The following is a 19,257-nucleotide window of genomic DNA, read 5'->3' as shown; positions in this document are numbered from 1 at the left end:
TCCGTCCCTCCCACAGTTTCTTTCCGTATCCTCCCCCTCCCCTCCTCCTTTCCTCGCACGCTCCCTCTCCAGTGTCTCGCGCTCTCGGAGTCTCTGCTCCGAGTTCCTGGTTGGATAATTTGGGTTAATACTAGTGAGTGAGGTTTTTGCGGCTTCAAAGGGTATTTCAAGTTTCCGGAGCTCCTCCCCTCTGCACCGTGTGACAACAACAACTCGTCCAGCCGGCAGCCTGCACTTTTCAGCTCATTTTCTCTCTGTCATTCCCCTCTCAATCTTTGATCAATGTACTTGCCAGGGAGAGCCCAAGTCCTTCAAACCTCCTCCTTTTCACCTTCATCCTTAACTTTGTGCTAGAGCGAGACCCACACAACAACAGCCGACCCTCCCCGCCCCACCCCCCACCCCCAAACCAGCCCTCGATCCCAGCCCCCGGAGAGGACTCGCATTTCGACTTGCGGGACACTTTTGTGCGTTTCTCTCCAGAGCGCCTCTCGTGCTCGCCCCTCTTGCGCTCGCTCTTTATTACCTTCACCTCCTTTTCTCCCCCTTCTCTCCCTTTCTCCTTCTTGTTCTCTCCCGGAGTTGTTGTTGTTGCCCCCCTCGCTCCTTCTCCCCCCTTTTTTCCCCTTCCCCTCCCGGGGGTGTGTGGCAACTTTTCCTCTCGCTTCTCCTCCGTCTGTTTCCCCTTATATGTGACCATGGCAGTGCCGGCGGCTTTGATCCCTCCGACCCAGCTGGTCCCCCCTCAACCCCCAATCTCCACGTCTGCTTCCTCCTCTGGCACCACCACCTCCACCTCTTCGGCGACTTCGTCTCCGGCTCCTTCCATCGGACCCCCGGCGTCCTCTGGGCCAACTCTGTTCCGCCCGGAGCCCATCGCTTCGGCGGCGGCGGCGGCGGCGGCGGCCACAGTCACCTCTACCGGCGGCGGCGGCGGCGGCGGCGGCGGCAGCGGAGGCGGCGGCGGCAGCAGCGGCAACGGAGGCGGCGGTGGCGGCGGCGGCGGTGGCAGCAACTGCAACCCCAACCTGGCGGCCGCGAGCAACGGCAGCGGCGGCGGCGGCGGCGGCATCAGCGCTGGCGGCGGCGTCGCTTCCAGCACCCCCATCAACGCGAGCACCGGCAGCAGCAGCAGCAGCAGTAGCAGCAGCAGCAGCAGCAGCAGTAGCAGCAGCAGCAGCAGTAGCAGCAGCAGCTGCGGCCCCCTCCCCGGGAAACCCGTGTACTCAACCCCGTCCCCAGTGGAAAACACCCCTCAGAATAATGAGTGCAAAATGGTGGATCTGAGGGGGGCCAAAGTGGCTTCCTTCACGGTGGAGGGCTGCGAGCTGATCTGCCTGCCCCAGGCTTTCGACCTGTTCCTGAAGCACTTGGTGGGGGGCTTGCATACGGTCTACACCAAGCTGAAGCGGCTGGAGATCACGCCGGTGGTGTGCAATGTGGAACAAGTTCGCATCCTGAGGGGACTGGGCGCCATCCAGCCAGGAGTGAACCGCTGCAAACTCATCTCCAGGAAGGACTTCGAGACCCTCTACAATGACTGCACCAACGCAAGGTGAGTCGGGGGGGATAGCCCCCGCCGCCCGCGCCCCTTCCCACCAGCCTGCTCGCCCTGCCCTCGCTCCTTTCCCGGCGCCGCTCGCTCTGCGCGCCCGCGAGCCGCGCGCCCCGGCGAGCGCGGCCCTCTCCTCTCCCTGCTCGGGGCTCGCCAGCCGCGCCCGACCCCTGAGAAGTTGGCACCTCACCCTGCCCAGACCTCGCTCTTCGGCCCGGTCCTCCCCTTGCCCTCTGGGTCCCGGGGATGGGCTGCTGTGGGATGCGGGAAAGCCGAGCCTCGGGGCGGAGGGGACGAGAGGGAGGAGGACGGCGCCTTTGCTGGAGCCACAGCCCCCTGCCCCGGGCGCGCGGGCGCCTGGAGACCCCTCTCAGCGCTGCTGTCCGCGTTCGTGCGCTCCCCAGGACCTGGGTTCCACGGCCAGCCTCCCGGCACCGACAGGGCTGATCTGTGGCGCCGAGCGGCGTCCCGGGGGCGGGGGGAGGTCGTGACCTGCTCCGCAGGGCTCGGGGAGCGGGGAGACGCGCTCCGGGTGAGGGGCCCGCTGGGAAAGGCGAGGGAGCGGGCCAGCACCCGAGGAGGGCACTTTGAGGTCGGGAGGGAAATGACCCGCGAGGCTGAGAGACCGGGTCCATCCCAGGGGATGAGCTCCGGGGACTTGAGCTCCGAAGCCCGGAGGGGAAGCCAGCCGAGGGGAGGGGTCTGTGTGTTCGCGCATGTGTGCGTGTGTCCGCGTGTGAGCGAGTGCGTGTGCAAAGGAAATAAAGGGGTACGGTGGCCCCGGGGCAGATGCGAGGGCAACCAGCAGGTTTTCTTCGGTAGGGGGAGGAGACCGATTGCCCGAGACTCAATGGAAGCTGAACTGGAGAGATCAGGAAGGAAAGCCACGGAGCGCGCTCTCTCTCGATCTCTCTCTCGAGTTCTCTGTCTCTTTCTCTCCAAAGTGTGTTTTCTTTCTGTCTTTCTCTCTCTTTTCTTTTCTTAAAGGTTAGTAGCTTAAGCAGCGAGCAGGTGCACACTTTGCACTGGGATGCTCAGCGGCCCTGATACTCTGTGCCTTGGCTTCCCCAGCCCAGCAAAGCGCGCGCACGGAGGCGGCGGGACCGGTCCCCAGCCAGACCAGTTTTATGCTAATGAACGCTCAGTGGGGGAGGATCTACCGAGAGGGGGCGGGAGTGGGGCAACTTGTCAGTTTCGGGGTAGAGATGATGATTCCACCCCCTTTCACAGTGCCGCTTTGTCCCCACGGTTCTCTGCAAGGAAGCGCAGAGGCAAAAGTTCAGAGTGAGATTCCGGGAGAAAGAAAATAGGGAAAGTTGAAGACCTGAAGCGGGCACGTGGGAACTGCGCGCAAAATTTGCGCAGAAACTTCGGTACCCTCCAAATAAGTTTGAAGATTGAGAGAAGGAGCGGAGTTAGTGTGTGCCCCCGCAGAGACAGGGAAACTTAGGTGGAAAGGAAGTGTAGCAAGGAGACCAGAAGGACATTGGGTTGAAAAAGCGCTAGCTCTTTTTTCCATGGAGAAAGACTTCTTCTCTGTTAGTGCCCGGGAAGGCTGTGAAACGAAAAAGATTCGAATTCCAGTCCAGCAAATGTCCTATCCTGACCTAGCCAGAAATTCTTTTCCGTGTTTAGGTACTCTTCCTTCCATGGGACATGGGTGTGTTTGGGCTTTGAACCTTCGACTATTTTGGGGTAAATGGTGTGTGTGTGTGTGTGTGTGCGCGCGCGCGCGCTCAAAAGTATGGACAGGTGGCAGTAAAGATGCGGGGTGGTGGGGGTTGCGGAAGCAAGATCACTAAACGTCATTTACTCAGATAATTGGAGTTCTTGGTCGTGCAGAATATAAAATATTTGCCCCAAATCTATATTAAGACTATTTGAATCAGGACAGGAAAATTGTTCTGGAGTTATGAAGAAAGCTAGGTGAAATTTGAAGCTAGTTCAGATATGATTGTTATAAAATTGTCTATCCAGTAAATTGGTGAATTGCTACTTTTTTTTTCTCCTTAATAATCAAACATCTACTCTCCTCGGTATCCTCTTTATGTGTTTCTTACAGCACACTAGATACTAGATAATTAAAGGCCATTTCACATACACACACGTAAACACAAAAAATTACTGGAGAAAACTTTCTTCAATGACTGCATTATAATAAATGTTATAATCAATGTTAAACTCGATTTATTCCCTGAATTTTTGCCTAGATTTGAAGTCCTCACCATGTGGTTGGAGAATATTCTTTAACTTTTAACTAAATATTTTTCAAGTTTTTTTCCCCCTGAGGTTAACAACAGATCTGGAGTTTAAACTTGCAGAGCCAAGATAAGTTAAATCCAGTGGAACTGTTTATCTCTTCACAAATATCTCATCACTACTGTAATTATGTTTCAGTCACCTGGCCTTAATAATTTGCAATTACGTGTGTTGCTCTAAAACCCTATTTCAAGTTATTTTTAAGTTAAAGGCGGGAAGTTTGTTGATTTAGTATTGAATTTGATCATATATCAACTAAAAAAGCTTACTCAAACTTAAATACATGCAATATTGTAGTCATTAACTTGAGAAGGTATTTAGTTGCAAATACCTACCTTGGTTTTCCTAACTCTGCCACTGATTGAAGAAATTGAGAACTTGTAATGGAACTCCCTCTCACCAAATATACTGCTTACCCTATATTATTATTTTTAATGATTATTATAAGCATTATTGTCTTATTTCTTACCTTTGAAAGCTTTGAAATGTTTTGCATCTTGCATTTATAAAATTATGATTACTTTTTTCATTCAAGTCAAGTTTATATCTTTGCTGTGAAGAACCTTTTTTATTCACCTAGATGTATTGATTTATTTCACTTTGGTTTCTTTCTCCTCTAGCTACTTAACAGGCTAAGGGAGTAATTTACGTAGAGTACAAGAGAAGCTGAGCAAGAAGGGAAACTATATAAAATTACTATCTATACACCCATATATGTGTCTATATAATTTATACGTGCACATATCATAATTTATATAAAATGAGAAACATCAAATCTTAGCACTCTCAGCTTTTTACAGAAACTATGTCTATCTCTTAATAGCATGGAATAATAATACCAGGGATTTTGAGGAAACGAAATGATGCTACAGAAAAGTAAGGTTCATAAACTTGCTCAAAGTGGCTCAGTAAGTTAGTAGCAAACCTTCGAGTGGATTTAATTTGCTTAGGGCTATTGCATTAGTATGCTATCTATGAAAACTAGAATAAATGTTGAAGCCATCTGTCATTACCACAAGGAGATGAAAAAGAGACTATCACCTGCCAGACAGTAAAGCTAAAAAATAAAGGTCTCAAAACATGAAAGAAATGTAAAGCTAAAAAATAAAGGTCTCAAAACATGAAAGAAATGTAAGGACATATATTTAAAAGTTGTCAAAGGACAAAGTCTGTCCTTGATCAGCTTCCTCCAATTATTATTTTAAAACTAAACATTAGTTGCATGAACTTGGCTGTTGCAACAAAGGTCAGTTAATTAACTGCTTACCATTAAATAACAACAAAAAAAGAAAAGTAATTATGTACATGGTCAAATCTCTGTATGAGTCAGTTCCCTTTTTGTAGATTTGGGTTAGGATTCAATTTTCCACGAATTCAGGTTTTAAAAAAGTGACCCTGTTTTATTATGTTATCTAAAATATTCATTTCTTTCATTATTGTAAGAAGATAATTTTGTCTCAGGATCTTTCAAACAAGATTGTGATGTAGGTTCTAAGTAACCCTAAATTTGAGGAGTTTTTAACTTAAGTAGATTCCAGTTAGTCTTATATATTTTATAGGCACATACATATATTCACAAACAGAATTCTTTTGTCTTAAAATACCATCCATGCACAAAATATTGAAAGTGTTTTATGTTTCAGTAGTAATATATGAATGAAATTGTAGTGTAACAAGTACAAAACATTTTCCAATTCTTGACTATTTTTTTTTTTTTTTTGGTTAGGAGTTTTAATAAAGATGGCAAATCGAACCAGTCTATATTTATTTAACATTTGCCCTGTTGCCTGGTTTTCAATGACACAGACTTATGCATTGATATAGAAAGTTTAACATAAATATAGATTCACTTCTAACAGATAATTACAATACTTGGCACAGAGAAATTAAAAAATTGCTTCAAATGAAGAGAGACTCTGCTTTTGAAGTTTTCATATTACAGTAGATTAATGCTTCCAATAACGCCTAATGTCTCATTTTATATCATTTCAAAAAGAATAGGGCATAATTAGAAGACTAAAGCTTAAATATGAAAGTTTGCTTGGTTCCATAATTTATTTCTGTATGTTTTTAAAGTGTTAGCAAATTACACTTTAATAACTAGTGTATGAATAAAATATAAGAATATTCTAACCTAGAATTTACTTTGTTCAATCAAATTATACTGCAGGATATAAGTTGTTGAGTTATTTGGATAATCTCTTCCAAACCTGTTGTTTTTCTAAGAGTTTGTCTCTCATAATATCGTAGTTATTTTTGTCAAAAGTGAACATGGTTATGATGATACTTTACTTTCTGAACTCCACATTTAGTTAATGCTCTGATGTAAGAAATTTGATTTGTACATATGATATTTTATTTTGTGAAGCTTCAAATATTATATAAAATAAACTACATGACAGGCTTTTTTCCTCTAGAAAAATTCTGGTATTCACATTTGACACATAGTTTTAAAATCTTCATTTTTTTAGTCCAAATCTGCTTTTTTTGGATTATTCTATTAAATTTCACTCCAGTTTCATGTCAGTTACTGGGACAAATATTAACCACCCTCTTTTTGCCTCACTGCATCCCCCAACTCCCTGAGATGTGACACCCTATATTGACTAAAGTCTTGGCAGGATTTGAGCATAAATCACTCTTGTCTTTGGCGATTTACTACGTGTGATTCACCAGCATATGAAAACATAATATGCTTTATTGTTTCTCATTTGATGTTTTGTTTTTAGAATATAAGTAGCATTAGTAAATTAGCTTAATGTGCAACCAAGTAGTTGTTATTTTAAGAACAATTTGTGCTTTAACTATCAATTAGTATTATTTTATCTTTCCAAGTTATTTTACTAAATTGCTTCATACAATTGCTTTTGTCAGTCAAGTAAAATAGTCATTTCGATTGCATTGTATTAGCAACATAGAAAACAACTACTGCAAAATATAATGGGAAATTAAACTCTCACAGGTTGTAAACTGTCTCCCTTTGAATCCTTGTCTGAAGAAATTAATTTGAACTATGCCTTCTAAATAGGTACAGGTGAGTCATCTAGATTTCATTAAATATTTTTATTTTAAGGGTTTTGTTACTTGGTTCTTTTAAAAAGTTAAACTTTGTTTGAATTTATCTTTCAAGTATTTCCTTTTCAGCTTGTTCACCAAAAAAAAAAAAGAAAGTCACATTAAGTTATATATCTTTAGAATAACAGGAAATGTAAAAATGGATATTATTGGCTTGGGTATTTAAAAATGTAATTAAGATAAAGTTTTATCATTTTATGTTTGAATTGTTATAAAAATAGAATGACCTTAGCATATGTCAGCATGTGCCATTTTCTTACTGGGGTAATGCTTTGTGATTGGCCAGTGTAAGAGATGTATATCTGCATGCGTGTGTCTGTGTGTGTACACACATATGTCTAAATACTACATATTATATGTAGTATATTAATATATTTATATAGTACTGTAGTTTGAATATTCTAGCTAAGACTACACTTATATTTTCAGGCTTTGGGACTGCATTAAGGAGACCCTTATCTATTATGTTTGTTATGTTCAATAATTAAATTTTTAAAGAGGAAAACTATGAATTAAGAGCCCACCTAATGGAGCTCAGATAAGTGTAATAGCAAAGGCTCTGATCTGCACAGACATGTACATCTCAGGCACAGCAGAGGCTCTGTGCAAACCTACATTTTGCTCAAATTCCTTGTTTCCTTCTTCTCAATCTGCCAAAAATATTTCTAGTAAAAAGTAATTTTTGCTATTGTGGCTGTCTTGTAACTAACTTTTATTTGCTGATATTCGCTTTTTAGCAAATGTCACATACAGGAATGACTTCATTAGGATAGTATAGTTAGTTTCCCAAATTATTGCTTTGGAAAACAAGAATACCAAGGATAAGATATTTATATTTGGTCCACTAATTAGTTATTATTAGATTAACTGGTGGATTACTTTATTTGTTATACCTATTTATTTTAAGGAGGTTTCTGAGAATCTGTTAAGACTGTGTCCATTGTTGCTAGTTTTAGGCAGCTAATGATTAGCTTTATATATAAATGTAAAAATGACAATGAAAAGAATTTTCAATCCACTATAAATTAGTTATTAGACAATCAATAAAAAGGTCATTGTTTTTCAAATTAATGATACAATTAAAATTAATTTAATGAATAGCAGATAAATGTCCAATTAAAAAATATATGTCATATCACATATAATGACCCAAATCACCACTTGATCCAAAGTCAAGGACCTGGAACCAAATGCATTTAAAATGTATTGGTTTCTTCGGACATAGATTTCCTTTATAAGAGAAAAGCATTCGAATTCACCCATTTTAAAAAAATCATCTTTCATTCTTTCTAAATTGGACATTAAATTTGCCAATGACTGCATTGTGTTAAAGGTGTGGTCCTTTTGCTTTCTGATCCAAATTGGCTTGGAATCGATCCAGGATTTCAAGCTGGGATTCTTCTGCACATTTAAATGTATGTGACTTGATTGGAAGTTGTCAAAGACAACTCATTAAACTGGAAATCTCACTATGTCATTGTTTAATTGGTCTTTTTTTGTTGTTGTTATAAGTATATTGAAGTGTTGTAAACTACAAGCACAGCAACACACTGAATAGCCAGTTACTTTTTAAAAAAGTTTTAGAGAGTAGTGATTGATACTGAGAGAGAGACACACAGAGAGGGAGATACAGAGAGAGAGAGAGAGAGACAGAGAGGCAGAGAGAGGCAGAGAGAGAGTGCTTAACTGAAGTTATCTATAATAATGTACTGTACAGGTTGAATACAATACCTGGAATACATTACATTTTTCTAGCAGGAAGTAAAAGTGAAATAAGCCAGGCACAGAAAGACAAATACTGCATGATATCACTTACATGTGGAATCTAAAAAAGTTGAACTCATAGATGCAGAGAGTAGAAGGGTGGTTACCAGGGACTGGAGAGCTGTTGGTCTAAGGTTACAAAATTTCAGTTAGATAGGAAGAAAACGTTGTACAACGTGGTGATGATTATATTTTCTATGATTTGAAAAATATAAATAAATATACTTTGATTTGACTATAAGTAGATCTTTAAGAATCCTGAAGTGGATTTTGAAGATAGCCTATATTTTTGACAAAAAAAATATGGATATACTTTTAAAGCATGATTTTCATGAAGCAAATACTGCAATAGGCCACATAGTACATTGGTTGATGTTGATTGGTAACATTGAATAATTGAGAAATGTTTTTGTTTCCTTAGCATATATGAATGGAGTGGTAAACATGAAGTATTAAAAAGTCACAGTGTTAAATGATCTTTGAATTTGTATGGTATCAAGTGTTTGTAAATAATTAGATTGCCTTTCCAGTTACAACAGGAAAAAAATAACCTTATTTTTCTTCAAGGGCAAACAAAATATATCTTAAGAAAGAAAGTGTACTACTTGAAAGGGAGATATTTTATGGAAGCATATAGAAGCATTTGCAGTAAATATTTATCAATTCCATTTAACGGATACTGGTCATTTCTTCAGTAAAGGCAATGAAAATAAATCTCTAGAATATGTTAACTAAGAAATAGTGTATTACATTCACTTATCAGGCAGATGGAGTATTTTGTTAAAATCTTAAACTGTATCCTGATATTTTATTAGTAGCAACAGTAAATGGGCTGTTTTATTCACAGTCTTATATTTTAAAGACATATTGTTTATGTATGAACAAAGTAAATCACTTAAGGTATAACAGATCTTTGAACCCATCATAGTTCTGCTAAAATATACTGATGCATTCAACAGTATTACTTTGTATTTTATGTTTCAAATTTAGGATTTTTATTTAATTTGATTCTTCAAAATGATATTATCTTCTTGAGTTAGGCACTTACAGTTAAATAGTGTCTTTTGATTTTAAAAGAATAACCTGGAACACTTTTATTTTTCATATTACCTGTCACACATTTTATATGAGGATGGATGTTCTTGTGTGTGCAACAAGTGTAAAATTTTTATCAGTAGTTTAGAGAACTCTGTGGTGGATATTTTTTATATGTATTAGCATTAGCTCATTTGTACTCTATGCTTTAAATAATTGTTGTACATTTGGTAGAAAAGCCTTTACATACATGTATATGTGTTGTGTAGGAATACATTCACACACACACACGCAAACATAACATATACACCTGTAGTATGTAGGGCCACAGGACAAATAACTTAGGAAAATACAATTGGCTTTAATTTTACCTTTTTGTAACACATAAAAACATGAAACAATACATCAATAAACAGGTCCTATTTTACTGAAATGCAACAGAAAAAAAGAATTAATTTTAGAGTTAAAGAAGTAGTTTATACTTAAATATTTTAGATATAATTATGCAAGGCTATATAGTTATTAGGACAGTGATTAAAAACAGCTTAATTTTTCTAAACCTTTTTTATGATAATGTACTTTAAATTCTCTGTTTAAAAAAATATATATATAAGAATTATTTTATTTGTATAAAATAGATATTAAACGATTGGGTATTAGAATCTGTACATTATTAAATGACACTACATGTGCTTGATGCCCTTGCTCTCTTTCTTTTATTGGTTTATTTCATTGCTTCTTGCACTTAGAGCAAGCATATCCTTTAGAATCAGTGAATAAATGATAGGAAAACAATTTCATAACATAAAGGAAAAGAGACTGTTCTAAAAGCTTTGCCATCAATGAGATGAGTTAGGAATGAGGTCAGTGGGTTAATCTGCAGGTCTACATAAGGAGACGTGTATTACCACTTCTTGCAGTGGACTATAATTGTCTTTGAAAACACCTAGTAAAGATCCAGTTAAATTGAAATCAATTACTTTCTCAATAATTCCATGGCCTATGTCAAGTCATTACGTCATCGGTAAGAGTGCAAGCAGGCATACATTTTTTGCAACATAGAAAGACGCTTATAAAACAGTGATGACTTAGAAGTTTCTGCTTCATCTAAAGCTTATGGAATGAAAAAAACTTTGTACAAAATATAAAACCTTGTACACAGTATTCGGTAAAAAGTTCATCTTTACATTTAGATATTTACATAAATACAAATATTTCACATTACTTTTTGCATCTTCTGGTAGGAGAAAGTATAAGTAAGTGAAAATAGTTTCAAAATATTTTATGATTGTCATCTCTGACACCTTTATTCTTACCCTCTAAGAATGCTCTGATAAGTGTGTACTATAATCAAAGATGAATATATGTCTGCTGTTCACTGATTTTTTTCTTACACACTGTTGACAGTATGGTACATGCAGATTTGAACTTGTAGCCAGGAACAGTGCTTCCATGCTTCAAATTGCCAAAAGACCCCCAGGGACAGAAACTTGACCTGCTTTTATGAAACCATAGAATTACATTTATACAAGTTACCCCATGGGAAAGGAATGAACTGATCCCAATTCAAACCTTAATATTGGAGCCTTCTGGGTCAAATTTGATTTTTCTTTCTGTTAACACCTGTTTGGCTACCATATTTAGTACCTTTATTCTTAGGAAATTAAAAAAATATTATTCATCAGTGGTATTTCACAGTTAAGCCAAAGTGCCATCAAAATTTTGCAGCTATTTAAGTTTTCTCATGCTATTAAAATGTTACTTTTTAAAACAAAATTCTTCTCTTTATGTATATATCCTAGATTTAAGGAGTTTAAACACAAATTTAATTAGATATAAAAACAATTATTTTGTACTTTTTAATCAATTTCTCTTTACTAATGAGTCAGTCCAAGTAGGAGAAGAAACTTTTTTAGGACCTTTTCCTTGTAATAACATTTCCAAATAAGGATTTTTCTAGGAATATATTTAATTTTTCTTAGAGTCACACTTTAAATGGTTATGTATCTAATTTTGCTTTTAATTGGACCACCTGACAGGGTTTCCAGAATGCTGCTTTTGCTACTACTAATAATAAATGAAGGTGGTCACTGATAAACTGGATGCATAAAAGATATTTTTATTTTAGCTGGATTCACTTTACTTACATGAAATGGGCCTAAGTTGGACAGCTGAAGTTAACAATTTGTTCCAAATAAAGAAGAATTTAGGTGTGTAGTAGTTTGCTTCATTTCTGTACTATGCTATGTCATGTAAATGCAAATGGATAACTGATATAAATGGGTAAGGTCATAGCATCTCTACTTGTTTGACAGTATTAAATGACTGCCATTAGATTACAGAATCAAGACCTACTTCTCCATATAGAATGACTTGCTCTCAATGTTGTATACACCAGAAACATCTTATAGATGGTAAGGCAACACAGGTATATGCTGTCACAATTATGATGGTTAAATAATTCCATCATTGGGTTTTGAAATTGAGGTGAGCAAATTCCTTTTCAAATTAAAAGTTAAAAAGAATTCCAAAGACTTTTTATTCTTTTCTCACTTAACATTGAATAAACCATTTGGATAAGTGGTTATTGGTTATTTCCCAATAAGAACCAAACATAAAAGTCTCTAATAATAATTATACTAAATCAATTCTTGGAATAGAGGAAAAATATTACAATTGCCAGTGGAAGGTATACCACTTTCCTTACTATCATAAGTCATGATCATCTAGGAAAAACTATTTGGAGTTTTAAACATACATTGTTGATTCTTTTTCTGTTAGCTGCTAAGTGACAACCCACAAACACTTATTTTCACTGTAAATTAACAATTTTTCTGCCTTGGCCTTATACTTATCATTTGAATGAAGATGAAAAATCGTATCAGTTCTTTGGCTGTTTCCTAGTATCACTTGATGCCATATTTATAAAATACCAATATTTAATTATATACCTAATTTCATTTAAAAGTTTACCCCAACTAGTTTCATGGTGATTTAACATGGCTATTGCACTCCACTCTCTCTAACTGTGATGGAAGGAAGGAAAGTAGGTAGATCATAAGATCATTGTGCTGGTCTTAAAAATAATCTATTTCAGAAAAGGCAACCTAATCTGACTTTTGTAATGGTGATGATATGAAGTTTCTATGACCTTTTTTGTCTTTCAGAGGCACTTCCTAGCTCTCTTTCCAATAATGATTGATGTTACACACCACATGAACTGGAAATAAAGACACGTTAAAAACTCTTGCTATAAAATGCATGAAAGGAGAGGGGAAGTTTTATTTTGTAGGCAATCCTCTAAAAGTAGAGTAAACCTTATTACTGCACAGAATTGTACATGATACTCAAAATAGGAAGCCTTTAGACACCAAACTAAATTTCATCTTCTTACATACCCTTATCATCCAAATTATCATAACCCACCTTTATTTTTTTTTTTGAAACTCTAGTGAAATTGTGCATGAAATAGAAACATTTTACCATGAAATTTACCTATAAACCTCTAGCCAAAAACAGAACAAACTCTGGATTTTTGAGCTATTGATATTTAGAACAGATCCCTTAAATTCAAAATTGTGAAATATAATACAATTGTATTTAATTACAGTATTTTATTCCAAGCTTAGGAAATAAAATTAAAATGGCATATTTGGTCTGGAGTAAACTTTCTTGCTCTTTTTTTTTGGAGAGTGGGTTAAATAAGGGCCCATGACAGGAATGCTGTTTGTTTTTCACAAAAGTTGTTTGTGATTTCAGGTACCCTTGGGAAATCTCTTGATCAGTTTCACATCTGTTCCTGTCAAAGTGGGTGCTAAGATACCGGTCACCCAGCAACCATGTCCAAGAGGGAATTGGGCCGATAATAACTTCAAAAAGGAATGACAGATGCTAGATTAGGATGAAAGACAAAACGCATGAAAAATGAGCTTGTTAGAATCAAAAATTTGTTCAAGCACCTTTATGCAAATTAAATGAATATTGAATATTTGCATGCAGTAATTTCTACTTTTTCATTTGATTGAAAAGAAAAGAATAGTGCATTTAAACTCACAAATGTGACTTCTTTCTTTTGTACTAATTAACATACAAAGCAGAATCTCTTTTTTAAAAATCAGATTAGCCACCTGGGTTCTTAGAGCTCCACTAAGTATATTATAATGTTTTTCTTATGAAAATGGTACATTTTAAGAGGACTTGGTTTATCTAATTTTTTAATAATAAACAGTGTCATGTGAATTAAGATTATTTTAGATGAATATAAATCCATTTCTTGAGAAAGCCTTTCAAAAGTAACCTTATCCTGTTGTCCTTGAAATTGGTTAATGTACATTAATAAAAGATCACTCAAGATGAGTTCACACCAAAAGCACAGGCTTCTCATTGACTGGTTAAATAACAATGCATTAAAGTAAAGCAGAGTGGTGTGCCCTAAAAGAAAGTAGGCAGAAAGATCTCTTCAAAATTTAAGATGCTCTTTGATACATTACCAGTTTTTCTATTGAACTGTTCAAATACTAATCAGAATTTAGAAGAGCCTGATAAAATGTAGTGATTGAGAGAGGTTTCTGAGTCTTGGTTTAGCAATGTCTAATGTGGTCACGTAGAGAAATTGATTTTCTTCAGAAATTAATTAATTTTTCATATCGCCCTAAGCTGCAGTTAAAAGGAGTGCATACTTGTCTGTTTTTTCCAGAAATATTGCCTAATCATATTAATACCATTGCCCCAAGGATGAAAAGATAATTGTACAAATGCATTTGGAAATATGTATCACTGAGTATTTATGATTAAATTATGCAAATGACCCAGCTCTCATCCTTTCCAGACCCAGATTGTCTAATTAGGATTGATATGCTGAATAGATGTTCCAGAATTTGAATACAAGCATGTCCAAGGAGCAGAAAATTGGAAATGACAAGGCTGAAATCCAAAGAAAAGTGTCTTTCGTTTCTATACTTTGTTAATGTGCTGTTAGCAGTTGAGGGTTTTTTCCCTCCCTTTGGCTATTTTGTGGCTCAAATGTCCTTATTAGAAACAAGTATGCAAAACAAATTGAACTTTAGCCAATAGCATTTTATTTGTATTTGGTGCTTATTTAAAAATAATCTCTTGGTCATTCAAAGAGAGCATCGCTATTCCTTTGCTCCAAACAATGTAAACTTACCCTTAATTGGGTGACTTTTTAAAAAAACTTCCTCTGAATTAGGATCACAGCTTTATTTCAAAGCTAGCTCTCTAAACTTAATGGTATACCAGGACAGTATTTTCTAAGGATATGCTTCTTGAATCTGTAGTTCATTTGTTCATTCATTCACTTAAATGCCTATCTTCTTGTAGTTGGAGAACACTGTTTAAGCAACAGTTCTGATTAGGAAAAAAAAAAAAAAAGCAGCACTTTAAATGTAACAATGTTTGAATTTGAGGTCCTCAGCAGGCTTTCTCCCTCATTGATTACACTCATTCATCTCCGATGGAGGGGTGGTCGCGAAGAGCAAGGAAGGGACTGAACTGTCAGGACTCCAGCCTTTGTTAAGCAGCGGGTAGTCACTGCCTCTGAACTCGGCTGGCTCCTGCTTCCCATCTGCAGGATGATGGATTGCTATGTTTAATACATTTCAGCTTTTGTCTGTCATAGTGTGGACAGACAGTACTATCAGTGATCTCAACAGTGATTAGAGAACAGTTTCAAACCATTCCTATTGGCCAGAGAGCTTCCAGGAATGTCTGATGAAACATACTCATTGGTACTCTCGCCATGTAAACGTGTAGTTTAACTAGGCAGAGATTGTACACTCACTGTTTAAACTGATGCAGAAGCCCACTGAGAATGACTAAACTACATATCAATTTTTAAAGAAAATGCACAAGACAATTTTAAGAATCTTTGGGGTCTCAAACTAAAAATTCATCCGAAGTAGTCCCAAGTTTCAGATGAATTTGTATTCTTTATATAGTAACAACATGTGCTTGATGGCAGGACTGTATTCCATAAACTATGATGTCAGTTGTTGCTATGCTCATCAGTATTGAGCTATCTAGCGATATTGGGGTGGGGGTTAGAATGTGAGGACTATGTGAAAGCAGTAAGACAGGACTTGGCATGTGCTACGCTGGGATTTGCTGAGCTGTGGGGGCTTTGTGGTTCACAAGTCCAAAGGGTGAATGATTTCAGTAACAAGAAGGCCACTATATACCAGCTCAGTATTCTCCCTGGAGTGTCTTATTCTATTTACAAAACGGCTGCTAATAAATACAATTAGCTAAAGGAAAAGAAACTATTCTTTTAAGCCATTAATAATATAGGCAAAGTTTTATTTCAAGAAGGGGGCATAATAAATAAATCAAAATGGCCAATAACATCATTATTTACTAGTTATAATGTAATATACTAAATGTAATGTAAATTATAATGTAAATTATAAAATGTGTTTAAACATGGAGTTTTAACTGTAGCAGTAAATAGGTAATTATTAAAATAATAATCCAACCAAAGTTTTGAAACAAAAACCTAAATCAGGAGAAGCTACTTGCCTTTGATTAATCTCTATTAAAAAGGAGGTTAAAGAAAAAGTTTATGTGGTCAACAGCAAATGTCTGATGAGAATAAGAACTCCAGATCTTAGATTATATTTCCTCTTACTGATGTTCTGACACTGAAAAATTTTCACCTGGAATCCTTTCAGTAAAGATTTCTGGTCTTGAATATGTGATCGTAAGCATACTCATGGACGTACATATCACAGCAGAAATGCGCACATACACACATTGCATTTCTTTTGAACTAGTACAATAGCTAAAGATTTTGTCATTTGACATTACTTATTTGGTAATAAGGATAGGTTGTACTGTACCTCCTGAAAGAGTTATAAAAATATTCACATATTTTACAAATTGTCTTGTTCATTGTTGCATTTTAAAGTTATTGAAATAGTGCTCAGCTTAAAAGCTGTGCATTCATTCACCATATTCTAAAGGAGTCATTTGTCAGAGTGACTCAAAGACAGTGGCCATATGTCCTTCTGTATGGAAATCATATAACTGGGCTTAAGTAAATCTGAATTTTTAAATCCAAATTTTCACAATTTATATAACACATATATAGTGAATTAATGTATTACTCCTCAACATTTTTGTACTGAATCATGTGTGGTTTTTAAACTTTTAATAGTGAAATATTAAGTAGTCTTTTATTGACTTTATACTTGCACGTCGGAGGTGGGCAGGGAAGTGGCGAAGTGTTCATTCTTTTAGAGAGGGATAAGGTATAGAAGGAAGCTATTAGCAGGTCATATCTCTCAAAATCACTGTGTTGGGAGGGAGGAATCTTCTATCAAGTCAAAGGGAAATGCGTAGTTTGGACAACTAGAGTTAAGGATCCTGGCCTTGCACTCCTAGTGGAAGATTGCATGGAAGGGCCCGAAGGTGTTGAGTAATACTCTGTTTTAAAGCAGAGCTATCTCATGAAATGAACATAAATTACTCTGTTACATTACTTCTCTAACTATTTGTTAATAAAATTTAAGGAGGTAGCCAGTAATCAGTAGGGACTTAGGGTATCCTGACTGGGAGATAGACTTTAACAAGAGGAAGGAAGTTTTGTACCAAATGTACTGATGTATACCTATGAGAGCTGTAGATCCTTCCCCAACATATTATAGGAAATATAAGCGCTTGGCAAATTCAAATGTATATTTTGTCCATAGATGGACCTGTTTGGGCTGTTCAACTAGATCTTGTGCAACATTAGGAGTGTAAGCGTATGTATACATTTTTGTGTACACACGTCTGGATGTACACTGTAGGTTGCCAACTCTTGTTATACACATTGTTAGTCTTATGTTTAGTTAGGCACCATAATTACAAAGTAATACATTTGTCTTACTGTAGTTAAATAAACAAAAAATACCTGCTAGAAACTAAATGAATGAGTTTCTCATGAAGCGAAATGAATGAATTTGATATCTGGAAATGTTTCAGAGTGGAAGAATATTAGAATCTTCTCTGATCTGCTCCATGTGTTTCTAGTACAGTGGCTTCTACATATGTGCACAGCAGCTCTGGTCTCAGTGTCTAGCTATTACTATTTGGTAGATCCATAGATGGGGGGGAAGTAAGGAGTCAGGCCAGCAGGTTCAACTTCTTATTTCTCAGTAGCTTCCTATAATGATTCCACCTCTAATGAGGTGAATTACTACTGCATGAAAAAGGAGAAAAAAGGGTTTTGGCCATCTTAGCTAATAAATCACATTGACTGCCTGGCTGATCAGATCAATTGTGCATAAATCAGTGCTTTAAAGAGTCTTAAAATAAGATTCCACCAAGACCAATCGATCCACAGGCTTGTGTAACGGCAGGTCTCTTGCCCATAGCAAACTGTGCAGGAGTTCACAGTATTGAGACAGTTACATGTTGCCAAATGTTGAAATGAGTGTTTCAGATCTCGGAGGCATGGCTCTGGCGTGTAAAGTAGTTAGTTGTGACTGTGAGTGGAAGTATTTTCATCTCCTCCAGTTCACACTTGTTACTTAAGGTAGCAAGAAAATTTAATTCTGAATACATGCACAAAACTCAGTTTTTTAAAGCATTAGCAACAAGTGTAATTTTTAGGAAATGTTTCCCACAAAAATGTCATTATGTTATTTCAAAAGAAATTGTCATTAATATCCAAGGGAAGTATTTTATTATCACAATATCTCTAGATTTTAGATTAACTGATGTATAGACACAGTAGGGTCATAAGAAGAGTCAGGAAATTTGATTTTAGGTTCCAAGTATGTGAATTGCCTGGGTGAGCGATGTCGGATAGTGGCAATAATGGATTTTTATTTCTCCTTATTTCAGAAGGTTGTGAAGATAGGAATGCGATTAGTTATTTGAAACTACTGCAGAAATTGTAAGGTGTGTTTCAAGAATTATCATCTGGGCCAGGTGAGGTAGCTCACACCTGTAATCCCAGCATTTTGGGAGGCCAAGGTGGGAGGATCACTTGAGCACAGGGGTTCCAGACCATCCTGGGCAACATAGTGAGAACCCCCCCATCTGTACAAAAAAAATTTTTTTAATTAGCCGGGCTACTTGGGAGGCTGAGACAGGAGGATTACTTGAGCATTGGAGGTCGAGGCTCTGCAGTGAGCTGTGATAATGCCACTGCACTACAGTCTGGGTGACAGAGTGAGGCTGTGTTTCCAAAAAAAAAAAAAACTAAAAAAGTTGTTTTCTGTTTAGAATTCCCAACCGAATTTTTAAAACTCTCTTACCAGAAGAGCTTACAAAGCACGAAGAAAAATCTATTTTTGTTCTTGCTATCACAATTTGCTCTTCTTTCTAAAGAAATACCAATTAAACTATAACAATCTAAAGGAAGTTGTGAATTCTGAAAAATTATGAAGTCCTTATATACATATAATGTTTATTAAAATTTTATTAACATTAACTTTCAAAGAAAATTTGAATGACAGATTAACATGGTTAAATTTTGGAGAAGCAAGATAAGACAAACATAGTCATAGCATATGTAAAAAAATACCATTTTTTGGGGGGGGATACTGGCTTCAGTATCTATGGTA

At 37.4% G+C, this 19,257-nt stretch overlaps 1 protein-coding gene across 2 annotated transcripts in view; it reads left to right on the top strand.

Moving 5' to 3' along the window:
- Window positions 1–225: 225 nt before the first annotated feature.
- DACH1 (dachshund family transcription factor 1) overlaps window positions 226–19,257 on the top strand; it is a 428,688-nt gene continuing 409,656 nt past the window's right edge. For both annotated transcript variants that reach the window (XM_055359454.2, XM_031001245.3), the window contains exon 1: window positions 226–1,555. In XM_055359454.2, the coding sequence (XP_055215429.1) occupies window positions 699–1,555 (857 nt within the window). In that variant the 5' untranslated portion in view covers window positions 226–698. The remainder of the gene's footprint in view (window positions 1,556–19,257) is intronic.

The sequence above is a fragment of the Gorilla gorilla genome, chromosome 14 (genome assembly GCF_029281585.2).
Source record: "Gorilla gorilla gorilla isolate KB3781 chromosome 14, NHGRI_mGorGor1-v2.1_pri, whole genome shotgun sequence".
NCBI lineage: Eukaryota > Metazoa > Chordata > Mammalia > Primates > Hominidae > Gorilla > Gorilla gorilla.
This window is presented reverse-complemented; position numbering and strand designations above follow the sequence as displayed.